At 36.9% G+C, this 23,442-nt stretch overlaps 2 protein-coding genes across 5 annotated transcripts in view; both read left to right on the forward strand.

Moving 5' to 3' along the window:
* Positions 1-19,215, forward strand: part of NSL1 (NSL1 component of MIS12 kinetochore complex) — a 41,380-nt gene extending 22,165 nt beyond the window's left edge. Inside the window, exons 5-6 of one of the 4 annotated variants that reach the window (XM_061160982.1) lie at positions 15,155-15,234; positions 17,724-19,215. In XM_061160982.1, coding sequence (XP_061016965.1) covers positions 15,155-15,234; positions 17,724-18,002 — 359 coding nt within the window. In that variant the 3' untranslated portion in view covers positions 18,003-19,215. Of the gene's footprint in view, positions 1-4,994; positions 5,030-15,154; positions 15,235-17,723 lie in introns of those variants that run through there. The other 3 variants (XM_061160983.1, XM_061160984.1, XM_061160986.1) reach the window with 3 other exon arrangements.
* Positions 19,216-19,885: 670 nt separating this feature from the next.
* LOC133069412 (chromobox protein homolog 3-like) lies at positions 19,886-20,784 on the forward strand. Its single transcript, XM_061160990.1, has one exon. The coding sequence runs from the start codon at positions 19,988-19,990 to the stop codon at positions 20,537-20,539; it is 552 nt and encodes a 183-aa protein (XP_061016973.1). The 5' UTR covers positions 19,886-19,987; the 3' UTR covers positions 20,540-20,784.
* Positions 20,785-23,442: the final 2,658 nt, after the last annotated feature.

A 23,442-nucleotide genomic window follows, 5' to 3' on the forward strand; every position in this document is an offset into this window, starting at 1 on the left:
GTCCAAGGGACTCTCAAGAGTCTTCTCCAACATCACAGTTCAAAAGCATCAATTCTTTGGAGCTCAGCTTTCTTTATGGTCCAACTCTCACAGCCATACATGACTACTGGAAAAATCATAGCCTTGACTAGACGGACCTTTGTTGAAAGGTAATGTCTCTGCTTTTTAATATGCTGTTTAGGTTGGCCATAACTTTCCTTCCAAGGAGCAAGCATCTTTTAATTTCATGGCTGCAATCACCATCTGCAGTGATTTTGGAGCCCAAAAGAATAAAGTCTGTCACTGTTTCCACTGCTTACCCATCTATTTGCCATGAAATGATGGGACCAGATGCCATGATCTTAGTTTTCTGAATGTTGAGTTTTAAGCAACTTTTTCACTCTCCTCTTTCACTTTCATCAAGAGGCTCTTTAGTTCTTCTTCACTTTCTGCCATAAGGGTGGTGTCATCTGCATATCTGAGGTTATTGATATTTCTTCCAGCAATCTTGATTCCAGCTTGTGCTTCATCCAGCCCAGCGTCTCTCATGATGTACTCTGCACAGAAGTTAAATAAGCAGGGTGACAATATACAGCCTTGAGGTACTCCTTTCCCAATTTGGAACCAGTCTGTTGTTCCATGTCCAGTTCTAACTGTTGCTTCCTGACCTGCATATAGATTTCTCAAGAGGCAGGTCAGGTGGTCTGGTATTCCCATCTCTTGAAGAATTTTCCAGTTTGTTGTGATCCACACAGTCAAAGGCTTTGGCATAGCCAATAAAGAGGAAATAAATGTTTTTCTGGAACTCTCTTGCTTTTTCAATGATCCAATGAATGTTGGCAATTTGATCTCTAGTTCCTCTGCCATTTCTAAATCCAGCTTGAATATTTGGAAGTTCACGGTTCACATATTGTTGAAACCTGGCTTGGAGTATTTACTTACTTTTAAGGGCTATTCATATTTTGTCAAACTTGGGTCAGATTTTCTTAGGAATTAAAAGGTATGGATACAGTTGAAACTTTGTTTTTACCCTTTTACCATCCCATTCCACTCCCTCTTACTTCAGAAGTAACTACTATGCTCAAGTTGAGAGGATCCTTCCTAACCATGTTTTTATGCTTTTACTTTATAGCTGTATATCCATAAACATCGTGTGGCATTTGTTTTAAAAATTTTACATAAGCTGTATCATACCAATCGTATCATTCTGCAACTTGTTTTTCCCCATCAGTATTGTATACACATTATCTGCATTCGTTTAGTTTCTATATAATATTCCGAGCATGAATACTTCTCTGTAAGTCCATTCCTCTACTGAGGGACACTTGGTTTCTTTTTCTTTTTTTTTTTGGCTATTATGAACGTTTTACAATGAATAATTTTACACCAACTGTGGCGTATTTAATGCCACAGATTTTCTGAGATAGATTTCCAGAAGCAGAATTTCTAGGTCCAGAGAGCTTGTCTGTTTTCAGGTTTATTACATTGGAGCTTTACTACTCCAAAGTAGTCATATCAGTTTATGGTTCCACCACCAGGGTTTGAAAGTTCTTGCTTCTCTGCAGTTTGCCAGAAATTAATTGCCATCAGGTTTTCTGTATTTTTTAAATTTTTTTCGCCAGTGTGATGGGCATGTAGAAGTTTTTAAGGTGAGGTTGTTCGTCCTTGAGCTACCTATTTATATTCTTTGCCTGTTCTTTGGTTGGGTTATTTGAACTTTCCTTATTCATTTCTAAGAGTCATATACACAGGCACATGAAGATACATGCATGCATACACACATTATAGACATTAGTGTTATAAGCACTGTAAATATTTGCTCTCAGTTTTTGGCTTGTCTTATAACTACTTATAATGACCTTATATATACATACTTTTTTAAAAAAGAATTTTCTTGCGGTATAATTTACATATAATAAAAGTACGTCCATTTTACGCATACAGTTTGAGTTTTGGCAAACGTATACAACTCTGTAACCATGACCACAGTTGAGATACAGAAGTTTTCATCATTCATGAAGTTCCCTTATGCCCCTAAATTTTATGCTTTTTGTCTCTTAACTCTGCTAATATGGTGAATTAATGTTGACAGATTTTTCTGATGGTTATCTTTGCATTCACAGAGAAAACCCCACTTACTCTTTAGTATATTTTTTCTTTTATATACTTGAATTAAATTTACCTGTATTTTATTTATATTTGTATACTATGTTAAACTATAGTATATTTGCATATGTAGTCACACAAAAAATAAATGTGTTTTAAAACATACTGTCCCTTTCCAATTTTGTCATCAAGGTTATGCTACCCTCATAAAACAGTTTCTAAATGTTAGGGGGTTTTTGGTCTTTGAAGAGTTGGTAAGATTCGCACTGGGAAGACCCAGAGGAATCAGGTGGAGAGGGAGGTGGGAGGGGGATCGGGATGGGGAATACATGTAACTCCATGGCTGATTCATGTCAGTGTATGACAAAACCCACTGAAATGTTGTGAAGTAATTAGCCTCCAACTTAAAAAAAAAAAAAAAAAGAGTTGGTAAGATTCATGTATAAAACTGTCTGAGCCTAGTTATAAACTGACTTAGTATATCTAATGGTTATCGGTTTCTTCAGGTTTTTTATTTTTTCTTAAATCAATTTTGGTAATATTTGTTTGAAAAACAGTCTGTTTCATCCATGTATTCAGTATATTGGCATGAAATTTTATGGTAGTCACTTATATAATTTTAAAAATTTCTGTTCCACATATGCTTATTTCTTAATGTTGTTTTTGCTTTCTCTTTTTTCATATCTTGCTCTAGATTTCTTTGTTTTTAATTGGTCTTTTCAGAGAGTCATCTTTTTAGTTTTGCTGAGTTTCTCTATTGTTTTTCACTTTTCTGGTTCCTTGAGTTCTGATCTTATCTTTAGTGTGGTCTTCCTGCTTTCTTGAGTTTTATGTGTTATTTTTAACTTCTTGAATTAAACACTTCATTAGTTTACTTCAGTCTTTAGTAAATAAGTCTACAGATGTTTCTCCAGGTCCTGCGTTAGCCATATCCTCAAGACTCAACATGTAGAACTTTCATAGTTTAACTCCAAATATTTTTTCATTTCCAAATGTAGGAGTCTTACTTATTTTCCTCTTTTTTGCCATCTGCCATGTTGATAGATTTTTCTTTGTCTCTTATTTTCCTTTTTTTCTCGTTTGAAAGCTGTCTGCTATGCTGCTCTTCCTTTAGTGTTACCTGTTAAAGTTTTAGCATACTGTAGTTCTAAAATTATCTAACATAGTCAGGAGTTATGCAGTATTTCAGGTTCCCTCCTAGGCAAGAAAAGGACTTTATTATACTTTACCCACTGAATAAGCACATCCCTCCCTCAATTTTCCTTCTTATTTGTGTCTAGAACTTTATAGCACTCATCTGCTTTTTGTCTCTACAGATTTGACTATTCTAGACATTTCATATAAATTAAATCATGTAATATGTCATCCTTTAAGAATGGCTTCTTTGAATTAGCATAATGTTTCAAGGTCCATGTTACAGCATGTATCAGTATTTTGTTGCTGATGTAAATGGAGTTAAAAAGTAGTTTCAGTTTGTTTATTGCTACTGTATAGAAATAGGATTGATGTGTATATCTTGATCTTCTATCTTTCAACCTTGCTGATATCATTTATTAGTTCTAATAGTTTTTTAGTGGATTCTTTAGAGTTCTGTACATAAAAGATTATATCATGTGATCGACAGATTAGATAGTTTTACTTCTTCCTTTCCAGTCTGGAGGCCTGGTACTCATAGTTATTGATAAGTCTGCTCAGAGACTAATTGTCATTCTTTAATGGATAATCTGTATTTTCTCTCCTGATTTTTCATAATTTTTTGTGTGTATTCTTAATGTTCTACAGTTTTAGCACAATATGGTTAGGTGTTTATTTTTTATTTATCTAACATGGTGCTTAGGGTGCACTCTTTTTAACAATGAAAATAACTTTCTTGCTTTTTCTTCATTATATCAAAATGCATTCACATTCCAAAAGTATTAAGAGCATAAGAAATGAGTTTAAATCACATGGAATCATGTCCTCTAGATAACCACTATTAACATGTTTATAACCAGTGACTAGTATTATAATATATTGCTTATTGCTGCCTCTTCAATCCACCCGCAGTTCTCGCTGCCTTGACCTTGCAAACATATTTCAGTTTCAGCTACTTCCTGTCAGGTCCTTCTCTGCCATTGCTGTCATTGTCTCCGCACTCTCTCAGTGGGACTGCTGCCGTAGTCTGCTGGCCGCCTTCCGTGTCAGTTTGCCACATGGCGTCCAGGGGATTCTTTCTGAAGCATAATCAGGGTGCATCAGTCCCTGCTTCGTAGTCTCCAGTGGCTCCCCATCATATTTCCCTTGGTCTGCAGTCCTCTCTGACCTGGTCCCTGGCTGCTCCTCAGATTTCATCTCTGACCCTCGTTTCTCAGCTCTCTCACCTTTGTCTGCTGAGCTCCAGCCGCACCGGCATGCTTTCTGTTTCACCCAGGATGTGCCAGACACGCGCTGGCCCTGTGGTTTTCACACTTGTTGCTCCCTGGTTCCTATCTGAAACTACCTGCCTGATTCTCACTTCATTCAGCTCTGTTCAAAGTATAACCTCATCAGAGAGGTCTTCCCTGACAGTCTTGTGTCAAATCCTTCCTGACCCTCTTGGGTCACCCTAACTTGGGTGACCCTAACCTAGTCTTGGGTCACCATACTCTGTCACCCTAACCTGGTTTATTTCCCCCACTACTTACTGACATTATGTAATTTCTGTTTATTTTATTTTCATCCCTTCCGTCACTGTATTATAAACTCCCTGTGAACAAGGGCTTTGTTTTGTCCACTTGTGTATCCCTTAGCTTTAAGGTCATTATCTGACATAATACATACACTCAGGAAATATTTATGAAATAAGTACATAATTATACATGTTCTTTTAAAAATTTTAAAAATAAGGGTAGCGTTTAACTTTGTTTTTGGCCTTCTTCCTGCTTTCCCAGCCACTGCTCCTTCAGAGATACAGCACTAATCTGGTATGAATCCATTTATCCATTTTTCTCTTTTCATATAATCATATTGAAATACATTCATACTAGACATTTGGGGAGCATAATTTATTTTACAGAAAAGTGATTTATGTATTCACATTATCTATACCTTACTGTTACATATGGGAGAATTCTCCAATTCAACTACCATATATCTCACATTATATTTTAAATTATGTTTTATAACTAGTTTTTGTTTTGTGCTCTTAATAAATGTAAACGTAATATTAACTTGTAAATCATCAATGGTGGATATATAGTAGAAAATGAAAATCCAACCTACTTGTCTTCTCCAGTCTATCTGATGTCACACACCCTCAAATAGACAATTACTGTAACTGCTTGATATGTTTAATCTTAGATGTTTATCAGTACATTTGTATGTGGGCAGATAGGCATAGGGAGTTTTGAGTTGTTTATATATATACAATATATATAATATATTTTATTCTGTGATTTTATTTTCATTCAACTATGTAACATATGGTTCATCTCTGTGCTTATTGGTGATTTTTTTTATGCTTTCGTACACATACACACAATTTTTTTTGGTTTTGGGTAGGGGGTATTTTTTTATTTGTTTTGCTTGCTTCCTCTTCTCGTCTTCCACTTACAACTCCATGTATACTTTGTCTGAGGATTCCCATCTAGAAAATCTTTAACTTATTTAATCTTTCAACTTTGCTTCTTTATCATTTCTTCTATTTTTGTACAATTCTTGTTTTATTTCATGATTTATTTTTCTTCTGTAATGTCTGTTATGATTTCCTTTAGCTATTGCATGCATGCTAAGTTGCGTCAATTGTGTTCGACTTTTTGTGATTCTCTGGACTGTAGCCCGCCAGGCTTCTCTGTCCATGGGATTCTCCAGGCAAGAATACTGGAGTGGGTTGTCATGCTTTTCCTCCAGGTGATCTCCCTGACCCAGGGATCGGAACCATGTCTCAAGTTTCCCTGCATTGGCAAGCAAGTTCTTTACCGGTAGCACCTGGGAAGCCTTTCTTTAGCTATTGGAGGATCCTAAACCTTTAAAAATCATTTTCAGATTGCTCTATTTTTATTTTACCTGCAGCAAATTCCTCTCCTTGACTTTGGTTGTATTGGCTGTCTTTAATGGTTGTAATTTCTTTATATATTTAAGAATTTTGCTTAGCAAGTATTTCTTGACTAAGTTTTTCATGTGCTTATTTTCTTATTGCTGTTTTCCCCTCTTCCTGTCTAGTAGTTTTGTGGTTGCCTTCTGTCTGGCCCTTGAACAGTCCCAGGCAGGAACCACATCTTAAATTGACACTGGGAGGGCCCCTGTTCCACTGTAATATTGGCGATAGTGGATCTAGTCACTAAGTCAGCAGGCAGCTTAATATAGGCCCTGGCTTTGAGGCATTTTCTCCTTCCCATCAACTAGTGTAGCTTTAAGTATGCTGCAGCTCAGTAGCTCAGTTTCCCCCCCTCACCCCCGCCCCAGCCTCCTTTTCAGGTTAGGAAAACTCCATTCGAGCCCTTGGTTTCATGTATGAGGCCAGCTCTCCCCATTTCTTGCCCCTCTGGTGCATGTTGATACTTTTTTATCTTGTGGGGAGCAAATTCCTGGTTATTTACTTCCTACCTTCCATCTGCCCTCCAGTGGATCTGTAACTTTAGCCTGACTTAACAGCTTTTTCTCTTCTACTTTTTTCTGATTCATAGAAATTTACTTTGTGTATGCTTTGAATTTGTCTTTAAAATTTTTCTGTATTTATCCAGTGGTAGTTTGGACAAAAGTGGGGAGTTTATGAACCAGCTTGACTAGAAATTTAGGATACTCTTAAAAACACAAATCAACTTTCATTCCTCTCTGCTTAAAATCCTAGAGTCTTCCAATTTTAAAGAACACATAATAGACTTCAGCCTTCTCAGCATTCCTTTATGTGACCTGGCCCTTCCAGATTCATTTCAAAAGCTTTCCTTTTTGTTCTAGCCCTCTGTAGACCCCCTCTTTCAGCAAAGTGGCTCAGCTGTGTGTGTATATGTATGTGTGTGTGTGTTTTAGTTTCTTTTCCATTGTAGGTTATTGCAAGATACTGAGTAGAGTTCCCTATGCTATTAATATATAGGAAGTAGGTCCTTGTTGGCTATCCCTTTTACATATAGTAGTGTGTATACTTTAATCTCAGACTCCTGATTTATCCGTCTTACCCTTTGGTAACCATACATTTGTTTTTTATGGCCCTGAGTCTATTTCTCTTTTGTCAGTAAGTTCATTTGTATCATTTTTTTAAGACTCCACTTATAAGCAATATCGTATGATATTTGTCTTTCTCTATCTAACTTCACTTAGTATGACAGTCTCTAGGTCCATCAGTGTTGCTGCAGATGGCATTTCACTCTTTGTTGTGGTTGAGAAGCATTCCCTTGTGTGCATGTACCACATCTCTGTCGATTGGTTTGTCATTAGACACCTGGTTTGTGTCCATGTCTTGATTAGCTATTGTAAATAATGCAGCTGTGAGCATAGTGTTGACTATGTGTCTTTTTGAATTACAGTTTTCTCCAGATAAATGCCCAGGAGTGGAATTGCTGAGAGATCTGTTACTAGTTTTTTAAGAATTGCTGTGAAAGTTGCTCAGTCGTGTCCAACTCTTTGTGATCCCATGAGTATACAGTCCTTGGAATTCTCTAGGCCAGAATACTGGAGTGGGTAGTCTTTCCCTTCTCCCGGGGATCTTCCCGACCCAGGGATCGAACCCAGGTCTCCTGCATTGCAGGTGGATTCATTACAACCTGAGCCACAAGGGAAACCCAAGAATACTGGAGTGGGTATCCTGTCCCTTCTCCAGGGGATCTTCCCGACCCAGGAATCAAACCAGAGTCTCCTGCAATGCAGGCAGATTCTTTTCCAACTGAGCTACCAGAGACGCCCCAAGGAATTGCCATACCGTTCTCCATAGTGGCTGCACCAGGCAGTAGTGTAGGAGGTTTCCCTTTTCTCCACCTGCTCTCCAGGGTTTATCATTTGTAGCCTTTTTGACGATGGCCATTCTGACTGGTATGAGGTAATACCTCATTGTAGTTTTGATTTGCATTTCTTGAATAATTAGCAGTGTTGAGCATCTTTTCATGTGTCTGGTGGCCTTCTGTATGTCTTCTTTGGAGGAATATCTATTTAGGTATTCTGCCGATTTTTTTATTTGTTTTTTCTTTTTTATTGAGCTATATGAGCTGATGGTGTATTTTGGAAATTAATCCTGTAAGTAACATAATTTGCAAGTATTTTTTCCTCAGGTTGTCTTTTTTTGCTGATGATCTTCTTTGCTGTGCAAAAGCTTTTAAGTTTAATTATGTCCCATTTGTTTATTTTCGTTTTTGTTTCCATCACTCTAGGAGACAAATCCAAAAAAAAAAAATACTGCTATGGTTTATGTCAGAGTGTTCTGCCTGTTTTTCTCTGGGAGTTTCATAGTATCCAGTCTTACATTTAGATTTTTAATCCATTTTAACAAAGTTTGCTTTTGTATATGGTGTTAGAGAATGTTCAAATTTCATTCTTTTACATTGTAGCTGTCCAGTTTTCCTAGTACTACTTGTTGAAGAGACTATCTTTTATTCAGTGTGTGTTTTTGCCTCCTTTGTCATAGATAAAGTGATTATAAGTGTATGAGTTTACTTCCCCCAGTACTTCTAAGGTTGACATCTTCTCAGTTTTTCTTATTTAAATGCTGCCTCCACAGAGAGGTCTTTCCTACCCACACTGGTAAAAGTAATCTCTCCAATTCTCTATCATAATACTTGTTTATTTCCATAATATCATCTGTTATGACATGTGCTTGTTTGTTTCTTTATGGTTTCTCGCAAAACTGAGAGCTTCATGGGCTTTTTACGTTGCATTTTTGTTTGCATTATGTGAAGCCAACATATAGCATCATGCTCAGTAAATACTTACCGCATGACTACTCTTCACTCATGCATTCAACATATTTATTGAATGTCTACTGTATGCCAGAATTAGTCTCACTGTGGAGGATGTAATGGTGAACGACACAGACAGGATTCTTGCTCTGTGGAGCTTATGTTCTAGTGGAAGAAGGAAAGTATCAACAAATAGAAAAATAAATAACAGTGCTAGGGTGATGTGTTTGGGTGATGGGAAACACTTTTCTGAGGAAGTAGCAGGAAGGAATTTATCTTGTGACGATCAAGAGGAAGAACTTTTCAGTTAGAAGAGCTAGAACAAGGTTCCTAAGAATGAGCTTGAGTATTCATAAAACAAGAGACTACTGAGGCTGTAGTGGAAGGAATAGAGGGAAAGAGCATTATAGGAGGTTAGAGTCTTGACTGAGACCAGATAACACAAGCTTGGAGTTTGAAAATATGTGGTACCTTAAGACAGATGCAATTCTTGAGTACTGAGGGAGCTGGTGAGGTGCAGGCGGGAGTGGATGCCAAGGATCCTAGCACATGTGTTAAACGGATGGGTTTAAATTGTGGCAAAGTGTTATCTTCCAGAAAGTCATGCTTAGTTTTTGGTTTCCTTTTCACCAGGGATGCTACTTTTTAAGTCATGGTTCTTATTCATGCCTTTAGTTACCCTTTTTAGAAACTAGTACAAGCCAAACATCCTATGTTATGCATTCTTGCTCATACATATTCATAAAATACAGTGGAAATGGAAAGGAAACACTCAGTTAATGCTTTTTTTTTCTTTCTGAATTTGTGCAGGCTTTTGGAATTTCATGTTTCCTAGTTTAGTCAGTGCAATGACCTAAAAGCAAAACAAGGTTGATTACCCAATCTTTCATTTCCACTTTTTCATTTCCCTGTGTTTTAGAAAGCAAGTGACTAGGGAAGGCAGTGTACTCAAGGGTGCCTAACTTCCACATTTTTAAGAGCAAACTTATATATCTTTGTAGCAGTCTTCTAATTAACTTCCTACCAATAAGATGAGTTTTCATTTGTCATTTATAACCTTTTGTGATCCTGTTAGTGAAGCTAATAATTTCTTCCGTATCATCAACTTTTTAAAAAAGTTGTTTGAAATTCACCGACGAGACTCCCTTTTTATTATTTCCTGTCCTTCACTAAACATGTAGTGATGACAAGGATCTATTTTAAGTTTCTCTGTAGTAGACCTTATGATAGTTCTTTTGCTGACCCTACAGGCAAAGGACTTACAGGCAGTTCCTCTTTTTTCCTAGTAATGACGGCTTGCTTAAGCTGTTGTTAGAATATTTACAGGTAGTCGCCCACTTACAAATGGTTCCGTTTCAGACATTTATACTTAATCTGAACTTTGAAATTTGAACTGTATTTCTCCCCTGAAAGAATTTGCAAATGGTTTCTAGGCTACCCTTTAAAGACCTATGTAAACCTATGTGTGCTCGGTCACTCAGCTGTGTCCAATTCTTTGTGACCCTATGGACTGTAGCCTGCCAGGGCCCTCTGTCCATGGGATTCTCCAGGCATGGAGTGGGTTGCCATGCCCTCCTCTGGGGAATCTTCTCAACCCAGGGATTGAACCCGTGTCTCCTACATTGCAGAATTCTTTACCACTGAGCCACCAGGGAAGCCCCATGTAACATATAGTGTAGCTGAACTACTACACATTTATGATGAAAAATATTAGAATCACACTTCAGACGTACATTAGTCCCACTGTGTGACATTTAAATAGAATTTGGAGGTAATCATTTGGGTTCAATGATATCTTGGTTTGTGGTGAGACCATGAATAATGGTGCCATGAAGGTGTTCCCATTAAGGTGATGGAGAGAGCCGTTGGGAATGCTTCTGCAGGAAGCCCAGCCATCTCCTGCATGGCAGCGACCAGCCATCTGGATGTGAGACATTCCTAAGTCAGATGTTTGTTTATCAGGAGTATCCGGATGCTCTTACTAGTTATAGCAAGTGAAACATTCATTTAAAATAATCTTAAGTGAGGAATTGAAAAGTTTGTGTGTTTTGAATTCCTGAGCAGATGTTAATGTTGGTGAATGCTTTTCTGATACATTTACAGATGACATATTTCATTTTTAGTGATCATATTTCTGTGTTTATTTTTCCCCCATTTTTGAATTTTTTTAAATCTGTGTGTTTTTGGTTTTATTCCTAAAATTATTGATGCTCCTTAGTTTTCAAAGAAAGGAATTTAATTTACTTAACTAAAAACAAAACAAAACAGTACTTAAATGTTAATAGTTGAAACAAATTTAAGTCTAGACTTTTTAAAATTCTTTGCTAGGTGTAATTTATTTTTATTTTAAGAGATTTTTATTGTAGCAAAATTTTTGACCGTTTGTTAACTTATATTCATATGAGTATCGTATAATTCCTGGCAAAGTGGTAGTTTGGAAAGTTACATTTAGAATATAGAAGAACGTGTGCTGTGAGTTTCTAACTCTATTTAGTGTTTATTCAGTTATTCGTTTAGTTCAGATACATTTCTCAGCTTTCACAGCTGCTTTTTTCCCATCTAAAAAAAAGAGGCTGATGAAACCTGCTTCTGTCATAGAGTTGCTAAAGTTAATATGTAAGATTGATTGGCATTGTATGATAGCCCATAATACTACAGAGATGCGCTATCAGAAGATCATGCGTAGGGAAAACTTTCATTCCTTTTGTTTCTTTTACTTGAACTCTCCTTTTCACAGCCAAATTTCTCAAAAGAATAAGCTGCACTCATCAGCTTCACTTTGAATCTTTCATTTTTGTCAAAAATCATCAGTAGTATTAAGCACTGATATTGTTATGACTATGTAAATGTTCTTCAATATGAGTCAGGTCATCATACTATGAGTGTATTTTCCTTCTTGAACATCTTTCTACCCCCCACTTCGGAATGCTTTATTTTTCTGTTTGCCTTGTTTGCTGATGTTTCTTTCCCAAACACTTCAGTAGAACTGTAAAATTCCTCTCAGTGTAGTAAACACTTCCATCAAATCCACTTTTAAAACCCTTTCCTTGTTTCTTGGAGGTATTCTCTGGGCGCCTTTTGTCTTCCTGTTCTAATCTGGCCTGTTTGCTCCTTAGGCCTGCTGAAAAGCTTTCATTCCGTCTGTTTCTTTCCTCATCCTGGGAATCTCCTTTACTCCTTTATGGTTTGGATCGTGTTTCCTGGTTCCTGTGTTTTCTTCCTTTTTGATTTATTTTCTTGTTTTGGTACAGCACATCCTCTACCACCCACCTCCTATTTCCACTCACCTCCAGCCACCCAGCATGAAATCTTCTTAGTCTAGGCAGCTCTTACAACATCTATGAAGTTTTTACTCTCCTTTCAATTCCCTATTTGGATTGACCTCACCTCTGTGCCTCCATGGCAAGCTTTGTCATGGCCTTCATACATCATACTTTTCAAACACCTACTGTACAAGTCAGGCGCTGTGTTCAGCAGGAGGGAGTCCAAGATTAAGAGAATGAGGTTCTTGTTCCCAAGGAAATTCTGAAAAACAGCACCATGGTTCTCACTGGGGGGCCATACTGCCCCCTAGTGGTCCTTTGAAAAATAGGGGGAAATTTTTAGTTACAGCACTAATGGGAGGGCATACCTGGCATTTTATAATCAGGGGCCAAGAATACTAAACATACTATAAGTCCAGCTCATCTTTAGAATGTTCCACCAAACATTCATATATGAAAATCTGTTCATAGTTATTCAAGCCTGGAACCTAACTCCATTTTACATGCAACCCCAAACTACTTGGCACTTTTTACATTGTTACTGCTTGTGTAACAGATGAAAAACAGCTATTGTCCATCAGTGTGGGTTTATAGAAGAAAATTTTTTGTTAAGTTACATGTGTTACTGTGTGCTGAGTGACTGAACTGAAGACAACTCTTTAGAGTGTTGAAAAAGATTTTGTTCATTATTGTGTGTATATTTGTATATATTGAGCTATAATATACAGTGCACAGCTTGATGCATTTGTACACATATATACATATTAAAGCAGTAACTGCCACTTGGATCTAGATATTGTCTGCAGAGTTGGGAAACAGGATACACCTATTTTTATGTTTTCTTTTTTTATATATATTTATTTTTTTAATTTATTCATTTTTTAATTGAAGGATAATTGCTTACAGAATTTTGCTGTTTTTTGTCAAACCTCAACCTGAATCAGCCACAAGTATACATATCCCTTTCCACTTGAACCTCCCTCCCACCTCCCTCCCCATCCCACCCCTCTAGATTGATACAGAGCCCCTGTTTGAGTTTCCTGAGACATACAGTAAATTCCCATTGACTGTCTATTTTACATAGGGTAATGTAAGTTTCCATGTTACTTTCTCCATATCTCTCACCCTCTCTTCCCCTCTCTCCATGTACATAAGTCTATTCTCTGTTTCTCCACTGCTGCCCTGCAAATAAATTCTTCAGTAGTATCATTTTTCTAGATTCCATATATATACATTAATATGTGATATTTATCTTTCTCTTTCTGACTTACTTCACTCTGTATAATAGGCTTTAGGTTCATCCACCTCATTAGAATTGACTCAAATGTGTTCCTTTTTTGGCTGAGTAATATTCCATTGTGTATATGTACCACAATTTCTTCAACATAGGATAAACCTATTTTTAAATAGTACATTACATTTTCAAATAATATGCCCATTGTGTTTTCATATGTACAATAAATATAGTCACAGTGTCCAAAAATCTGGAAACATCAGGAAAATGTCCTATTTATTTCATTTTTTACATTTTAACAGTTAGATCCATTGCTTTAAATTTTACTTGAAAAGGTAACTTGAAGTTGAAGAAGATATTGACTATATTATTTGCAAATATAACTAACACATATTTATCCTGCTTCCCAACTTTACAGGCACTCTGTACCCAAAAAAGTTTCCTTACATCCCTTACTGGTCAATATTCTGCTGCTCTTAAAGGTAGCTGCCATTCTGACTTAATCATCATATGTCTTCAGATATCCTCTCTCTGTTAATTTACATATGCAGGAAAGGTAAATTGAACTAAAAAGAAGTCTTTGCAACCAGAGTTGCATTTTATCAGTCTGATTATGAAATGTTTTAGATACATTTACAACTTTCATACTCCCTTATTTCAAAGGATGAATTACTTAGAAATTTCCAACAACATTTTTACTTGCAGAAGATTTTGGTACAGTGTGTAGATCAAAGCTAATGGGAAATATGTAATGGAAGATTTGTCTTTTTAATAGAACTAGATGTTACTGAATTAATAGAAGCACACAAAATGTAGGAATCTCATTTTTATTAATAAAAATTATTTTTGAATACTTCCTATTATTGCCACACTGTATATGAAAAACTTTTTGTACAGTGATAAGAAATGATGTATTAAATTTTTAATTAGATTGCTTGTCTTTATTCTTACTCTGAATCTACCCACAAAGGTCAACCACATATCTTCTCTGTTGGGAGTCACTGAGTCGTGTCTGACTCTTTGCAACTGCATGGACTGTAGCTCGCCAGGCTCCTCTGTCCATGGGATTCTCTAGGCAAGAATACTGGGGTTGGTTGTCATTGTCTCCTCCAGGGGATCTTCCTGACCCAGGGATAAAACCCATGTCTCTTGTATCTCTTGCATTGGCAGGTGGATTCTTTACCACTCTGCCACCTGGGAAATGCCATCTTCTCTATAGTTCTCATTTCTGTTTTTGTCTTATCCATTCTTTATTCTCCATCACCTTTCAACAGTATGACTGTATGATCTCTGAATTCTTTTTAAGTAGATATAATTACTGAATGTAATCTGAATTATGGTGGAATTTCAAAGTAGGAGATAATGTTTTCTATTGGCTTTAATCCCTACACTTTCCAATGTTTTAATGCAGGGAATTATTTTGACGTAACACTTTTAATATAGCCATCTCATTTGTAGATATATTGTGCTTCCTGATTTTCACCATTTCAACATCCTGTACTTTGTCTTGGTATATTATCCATACTCTTTTAAGATTATTTCCTCCCCCCTTGTCATATTCAAATACATAGAGTATGTTATTTCACTGATCTTCTGTATTCTATATAGAATAACCTCTGATTTTCTTGTTAAGTAAAGGTGAAGAGTCCTCACAGATTATTGTCCAGATAGCACCTGCATGTCTTTTATGACTTGGTATTAGATTAAAAAGCCTGAAATATTATTTGGAGGTTTCTTTGCAGCCCCTCGGATGGAAAACTTGAGATGCAGAGGAGAAACAGTAGCTAAGGAGATCAGTGAAGCCATGAAGGTAACTACTACTAAATTATAAGTGAATAACATTTGTAGCTAGGTATTTGCTTTTAGCATTCATATGTGTCTCAGTCTGTTGTAATAGGAATTCTCAGTAGTCTTTTAATGAAGTTATTAAATGACTGTAACATTCAGAATAATTACCATTTTTTAGGTACCTACTGTGTGCCAGTGTTATACCTGGCTTCTTTAAAGGTTGGGCTTCCCTGGTGACCCAGACGGTAAAGAATCTGCCTGCAATGCAGGAGACCTGGGTTCGATCCCTGAATCCGGAAGACCCCCTGGAGAAGGGAATGGCTAGCCACTGCAGTATTTTTGCTTGGAGAATTACATGGCTGGAGGAGCCTGGCAGGCTACAGTCCATGGGGTTGCAAAGAGTTGGACACGACTGAGTGACTAACTCTTTAACTTAACTTTCTTTAAAGGTTGGTTATATTTTTTGAGTTCTGAGAGTTAGAAATTCATCAAACAGTTTTGGATAATACTACTAACATTTAGTCAGCATTTAGTATGGATTAGACCCTGTCTGACTGTTTTACATATATTGTATTACCCCCTTTAATCCTTACTGTGTCCCTCTGAGAGAAGTACTGCTACTTCCTTGTTTTACAGATAAGGAAACTAGAGGGGCTAAGTAGATGGCCTAGATAAATAATTGTGCCAGGATTTAAACCCTGGATGTTTAGCTCCAGAACATGTACTCTTAACCACTGTATTATACTGTATTGATGCAAATAGTCAGTAAATAATATATAATAGAAATAGCAGAAGAGGTTTATTAGAGCCAAACTGAGAACTATAGCCCAGGAAAGAGCTTCTCAGTAGCTTTGATGGGACTGCTCCAGAGGGGTAGAGGAGGATCCAGTATATATGAATTTTTTGGCTGGGAAAAAAATGTTGTCAAGATTGCAACGTGGTGAAAGATTACTGCTAAGCACAAAGAACAGATATCTCAAGTTAATGATTTTAGTGTTTTTTCCACGTATGGGAAGATGCAAGAATCTGGGGTCATTGAAATCTGTCCTTAAATGTGCACCTTAACTCTCTGGGAGCCTGCGTATCCAAAGCACAGAATGCTCGTCTTGGCCTTCCCGTCCTGATTCCCCTCGGGGCTCCCCGTCCTGGGTGACTGCAGGGGGTCGCGCCTTAGCCCTTTGTGTAACTGGATGATGAGCACATTCTTTTCTTTAATGGTGAAAGCAGAAGTACAAGGTATGTTTGACAGGCCATAAGACAGGCTGTTTGAGTTAGCATACAGTGCGAACTAAATCATGTATAAACCAGAGTGACTTCCCCATACCTCAGTATGTGAAAATTTCTTCCATCAACCGCATGTCCAGCTTGGAGTTTTAATATTATTATAATAAAATTGTCTATGTTCTTGACATGTATTTTGCTCAAACAAAAAACATTAAGATTTCTAGTACATGAAAATTATTTTTAAATTCCTTCAGAATCTCCTCTGTCTTGATTACTTTCTGTAACCTTCCTTTGTGATGTGTATTGATCCCATGATTTTCTGGTACTCACACTTCTCTCACAGCATGCTCCTAATCAGACGTTGGTGAACTGTGGTGGGCCAGGCTAAAACCCAGCCTGCCACCTTTTTTTGTAAATAAAATTGTTTTGGAACCGAGCCATGTACTTTCATTTACTTATTGTTTATGGCCTCTTTGGGGCTTCTTAGATGGGGCGGTGGTAAAGAATCTGCCTGCCAATGCAGGAGACACGGGTTCAATCCCTGGGTCTGGCAGATCCCTAGAGTAGGAAATGGCAACTCATTCCAGTATTTTTGCCTGGAAAGTTCCATGGAAGAGAAGCCTGGTGGGCTTCAGTCCAAGGGGTCGCAAAGAGTGGGATGTGACTGAGCATGCATGCATGCATGGCCTCTTAACACTACAACGGGAAAGTTGAATAATTGTGACAAATGTAAAGGCCCTCACAGCCTAAAATGTTTATTCTATAGGCCTTTATAGGAAAAAAGCACTGATGCCTCCTCTAAGATTTCTAAGATACATACTATCCTAAAATATGGAATTCCAGACATTAGATTTTTTAACTCTGAAATTCTGTTACCTCCTGTGTGTGTGTGTGTGTGTTTTAATCTTTTCTCCTCACTGTGAGGCATTGTGGGATCTTAGTTCCCCTACTGGGGATCGAACCTGCATCTCCTGCATTGGAAGGACAAAGTCTTAACCACTGAACTGCCAGGGAAGTCCCTGTTACCTCCTGTTTTACTAGTTTTATTTTACTACCAGGCATTATAAAATAGGAATAGAATATATCTTTTTAGCTTTAGCTTTTTGTTAAAATTCCTCAACTAAAATTGGTATTTTAAAGTAATGCCATTATCTATGACCTAAAAAATTAGGTTTTTGGAAAAAGGCTTGACCTGAAGAGTTTAAATACTTGAGTGTTGTACTTATCTCTGTGTTTGTGTTTCAGCCTGAGATTAATGTTATGTATTACTGTTGTTTGTTTTTTAAGTCCTTACCTGCATTAATTGAACAAGGAGATGGATTTTCCCAAGTTTTAAAGATGCAGCCTCTCATCCAGCTCCAGAGAGTCCACCAGGAGGTCTTCTCCGGTTGCTGTAGGAAACCAGATGTTAAACCCGAGAGCTTAATAGCACAAATAGAAACCACACCTGCAGAGACTTCTACTAGGACAACTACTGACTTGGTACTGAGAAGAAAGCAAACTAAAGACTGCCCCCAGAGAAAATGGTATCCATTGCGGCCAAAGAGAATTAACCTTGATACATAAGCCCTTTTTGTTCATCTTAAGAGGTGAAATTAGGCACTGTCAACATTTAGATTACAGCCTAATGCCTGGACAGGACTTTGTTTAAAGCAGCAGATAACTAGTGATTCCTTAATACAAATATAGTGGCACTATGCTGGGGTATGATGTAATATTTTCATCTGTAGTCCATGAAAAGCATGTTTGAATATTGGCACAAAGCCTGTCAACAGTCATTAAGAGTGCGAACTTTTACTGTCCTTAAATTCCGTCAGCACTTGGCTGCCTTACGGCTTTTGTGGAATTTCAGAAGTAACATGTTCCACTGGGTTTCCCAGATGCACATCTTTGTTTAAAAAAGAGCTGTAGCAGTTATCTTTATTTAAGGGCTGAAAGTCATCATCATTTCTGCACAGTAGCAGATGCAGTTGTTTTCTTGGGTACCTCCCCCAGTGCAGTTTGATTTATCAAGTTAACATGCAGATGACAAGACTGGTTTTGACTTTGTTACTCTAAGTTCCACTAATTTGAATTTGTGGGATTAATTTTAGAATTTTTTTGGTTTTGTTTTGTAAGACAAAGAAGATGATTATTTGTGTAAGAATTTCTCTTAGAAATAAAACTTGCCATGTAGGTGGTGTTTCTTACCCACACTTCTGTTTTCCATAGATTAACTTTTAAATATAAGTTGACTTGGAATGAATAATTTCTTTTCAGGATTTCTCATTATTTTTTGTAGATGAATCCAGTTCAAAAATATATATCAGATTAATACATTAAACAAATTGTCACTGTGGAAGAAATACAGATGCAACCATATTGAACTATTTTACATTTGATAGTGTTTACATATCAAGTATATAATCATTGGTAGAAAGAAGTCTGAGAAAGCAGTATTGCCTATACTTCTGAACATTTAAGTAGAGTTTCTCTAGCTCTTATTGTTTCTCTTACTCACATTAACACAATGTAGGCATGGCCATCTAATTTGCCAGCTGTTTTCTTACAAATGATTGTATACCTTCATTCCTTTACAGAGGAATTTACTAATCACGAGGTTGGAAAATCATGTACTTCTCTTGTTCATTTTGTCTTAATAATCATGAATGAGAAAGTCTGTCTCAGTGAAGAAAACTTGCAAAGCTACTTTATTGCATTCTGAATTTGAGTGTTACAACTTGAGATCTGTATATTTGTATGCAGTAGTGTATTTTTATTAAAATGTACAAAGACTGAAGCCTTGATCCTGTGTATTTTTAAGACTTGTCTCAGGCCTTCTGGAGCTCAGCTTTAGTTGGATGGTAGGTCAACACCTTGCACATAACTAAATTTCACTGTAAAACTGAAGTCTACAGAATATTACTATACTAATGTCACGCTTTTTCATAATATCAGTACAAAAGTCTGTATGAATAGTTTCACTCAAAAACATGCAAACAAAAGCATTATTGTTAATTTTTCTAGATTAGATAACTAAATTGTGTTTCTGTAAAAAAAAAAGTCTCCTTTTTAAGAGATTCATATTGAGATACATAGAGTTTAATAACTTGATGTCTTAGATTTGCTTGCAATATGTTAGCCAAGAAAAAAGGAGAGGAGTAGATGAAGTGAGTTTGGCAAAAATCTTGATAATGTTGGATCTGTGTGAAGCTATAATCTTTCTACTTCTGGGTCTGGAAATTTTCATAATTAGAAAGTTTGTTCTTTTTAAAGCCCTCAGACAAACAGCTGAAACTTGACATCCTTTAGAGAGCTCGAAGTGTTACCCCACAGTTATAGCGGAGTTCCAAACGGAGTACCGTTAGGAAAGAAAATATATTAGCACTATTAACTAAGGTAAACATGGCTGATGTCAGTAATTTATTATTGATAAGTATTTTTAAGAAGAGAAATTGACCCCCTCGAATGTGACCGGAGCTTGAGGCGCGCAGGGCCGGAGACGCCGCAGACCTGTGACCCGGAGCAGCTCAGAGGCGGTGAATAATAGCTCTTCAAGTCTGCAATAAAAAATGGCCTCCAATAAAACTACATTGCAAAAAACGGGAAAGAAACAAAATGGAAAGAGTAAAAAAGTTGAAGAGGCAGAACCTGAAGAATTTGTAGTAGAAAAAGTACTGGACCGCCGTGTAGTGAATGGGAAGGTGGAGTATTTCCTGAAGTGGAAGGGATTTACAGATGCAGACAATACTTGGGAACCTGAAGAAAATTTAGATTGTCCAGAGTTAATTGAAGCATTTGTTAATTCTCAAAAAGCTGGTAAAGAAAAAGATGGAACAAAAAGAAAATCTTTGTCTGACAGTGAATCTGATGATAGCAAATCAAAGAAGAAAAGAGATGCTGCTGATAAACCGAGAGGTTTTGCCAGAGGTCTTGATCCAGAACGAATAATTGGTGCCACAGACAGCAGTGGAGAATTAATGTTCCTCATGAAATGGAAAGATTCCGATGAGGCAGACTTGGTACTGGCAAAAGAGGCAAATATGAAGTGTCCTCAAATTGTAATTGCTTTTTATGAAGAGAGACTAACTTGGCATTCTTGTCCAGAAGATGAAGCTCAATAATTGTTTGCATTGCCTTTTATATATATTTATATATATATATAAAATGTCGGTCTTGGTTTTTTTATTTATTAGTGTGAAGAAATAACTACATTCTCTAATGAAAATCAGGTTTAATATGTTTGTTTTGAAGTAATATTGGGGAAGTTACATTGGGTTTTTTGTTTTGTTTTTTTTTTCCATCTGTAGCACTGGTTACTTTGAACAAATAAAAGCTTTCTGTAGTTGCTTCCTTCAGTAGGAAAGAATTTGATGCCATGGTATATTATTTCCTCAGCATTAGAGAACAGTTTTTCTAAATGTTCGAGGAAATCTCCATAGTCATTACTCAATCAGAATTTAGCATTTAACTCATATATGCCTGAGGACCATTCTAAGTTTTTTGTATGTGTATACATAAAAGACACATGTAAATGGTTGGGAGTTAATTTTTTGTTGTGGTTTTTGTTTTGGTAAATATATTTAAACAACAGCCTTTCATAACGATGGATAAGCCCATGTTCTGGAATTACATCATTTTGAGCAATATAAGAAATAACTTCAACTTAGATTGAAAATTTAAGTCTGAACCTTTCAAATTAAATTATTTTGTAATTAATTAGACAAATTAAGCAGTTTAAATTGGGTAATTTTTTAAAGCATCCATATCTGCATATAAATGTAGTTTTATATGCAGAAACCCTGGAAGGAAAATTTTTATCACCATCAACAACCTTCCCAACCAAATAAAAAAGTAGAAAAATTCTGGTATGTTTTAATATAGCAAAGCAAAACTTAGTTAAACAGACACTTGATGGTTCTTTTTGGTGAACCATTGTTTTACAAGAAATTGAAGTCTTTGTGCTATATTTAGGAAAGGTTGTGATACATGGGATGTCTCAGATTTGTTCATGGAAACCTAATCAGATAAATATTGGCAATTTACAATCTACAGGAACAAATGAGTGAACAAACTTTTCTAATCTATGCTTGACCTGCATGTTTTTTCAGACTTGACTCCAATCCATTCCTTACATGAAGGCTCAATTTTCTCAGTATTTTGGGTTACTAGTTCAGCATAAGCCAAGAAAAACAATAACTTTGTAGTAATCAGAATGTTATTCAACTGTACATTGTTTACTTTATTGTAAATACTGGTGAACAGTGGTCAATAAATAGTTTTATATTCCTTTAAAAAAAATAAAAAAAGAGAAATTGAGGGACTTCCCTGGTGGCCCAGTGGCTAAGACTCGAGAACTCCCAGTGTAGGGGGCCCAGGTTTGATCCCTGGTCAGGGAGCTAGATCCTATATACCACAACTAAAAAGATCCACCATGCTGTAACTAAGACCTGGTACAGCCAAATACATATTTTTAAAAAAAGAAGAGAAATTGAATTTCTGCATAGACTGAGAATTAGCTCGCTCAGGTGATGAAAAGTCAAAAAGTGTGTAGTTGCAAGGAATATTGAAGGAAAAAATAGAATATCAAATAGTGACATACCTATGGTAAAAGAAGGCTGGATTGGACGGAGTCTTAAAATTTCCTTTCAACAAAAACCACAGTCAGACAAACAAGCAAAACACAGGAAGGTCAAATCCAGTTTCAAGGGGGAGAGAACATTTAAAGCAGCTGGTTCCTGAAAACACTGAAGGGATATCTGTGTTTTCCAAACGTCAGGCATTAGAAACTGTATTAGTCAGCTTGAGTTGCTGTAACAGAATACCACAGACTGGGTGACCTAAACAACAGAAATTTAATTTCTCACAGTTCTGGAGATTTGAAGCCCACGATCAAGGCAAATTCAGTTTCTGTTCTTCATGCATGCATTGGTGGTTGGGGAGGTATTGGTGTCTTTTCTTATAAGAACATTAATCCTGTTAGAAAGCTATACCTATGACCTCATTTAACCTTAATTACCTCCTTAGAGGTCCTGTCTCCAAATACAGCCACACTTGGGGCAAGGTTATGGGCTTCCCTGGTGGCTCAGACGGTAAAGAATCCACCTGCAATGCAGGAGACTTGGGTTCAATCTTTGGGTTGGGAAGATCCCCTGGAGAAGGGAATGGCTGCCCACTCCAGTATTCTGGCCTGGAGAATTTGTCCATGGGGTTGCAAAGAATCGGACATGATGGCGCGACTTTCACTTTAGAGCTTATGGATTTTGAGGGGATGCAAACGTTTGGTTCATAACACTAGACAACAGAAATCTTTTCCTAGACCTCTTTCCTTGGGCCTTCATGGCTTGGGCTGCATAGAGAACAAAGTCAATGAAATCAGACTTTTACTTTGCTTCAGAATGTAGCTATCTGTAAAACCGAGCTTGTCTGACTTCTATTGAAGGCCTTTGTTTTCCCCTATATACTTTCATTCATTCATTCATTTATTCATCCACTCAACAGATACCTGGTAGTCACTACTTAGTTCAAAAGTCAGGTTCAGAGCATAGACTCTGAGCCAGATCACTTGGATTCAGATTTCTGCTCTACTGTTATTAAATAGAATTGAGCAGGATACTTCTCTGTACCACAGTGTTCTCATATATAACATGGGGGTGACGGTAATACCAACCTTACAGTGTTATGAGAAGTGAGTTCGTAATATTAAATCTTTAGTACTTGGCACATAGTATACATAGCGTTCCGTAAGCATTATTAATACTTGGTTTGTCAAAGGAAGTGAAAGCACTCATAGGATAAAACTTTAAGAGTCATATATTCTAGTGAGGAGAACAGTGATCATGCACTGCAGCAAATGCTACATAGATGTATGTGGGGGAACTTTGGTGAGAAGCCATGGAAGTCTTTGTGGAGGAGGCAACATTTGAGCAATCTTGACCATTTTAGGGAAATAATGAGGGAGGAAGATGGCCGGCAGTGAGAGAATTCAACAGGGCAGGTGGCTGTGAGGGAGCTCTGCACGGGAAGA

The sequence above is a fragment of the Dama dama genome, chromosome 14, assembly GCF_033118175.1.
Source record: "Dama dama isolate Ldn47 chromosome 14, ASM3311817v1, whole genome shotgun sequence".
In the NCBI taxonomy this organism is placed as follows: Eukaryota; Metazoa; Chordata; class Mammalia; order Artiodactyla; family Cervidae; genus Dama; species Dama dama.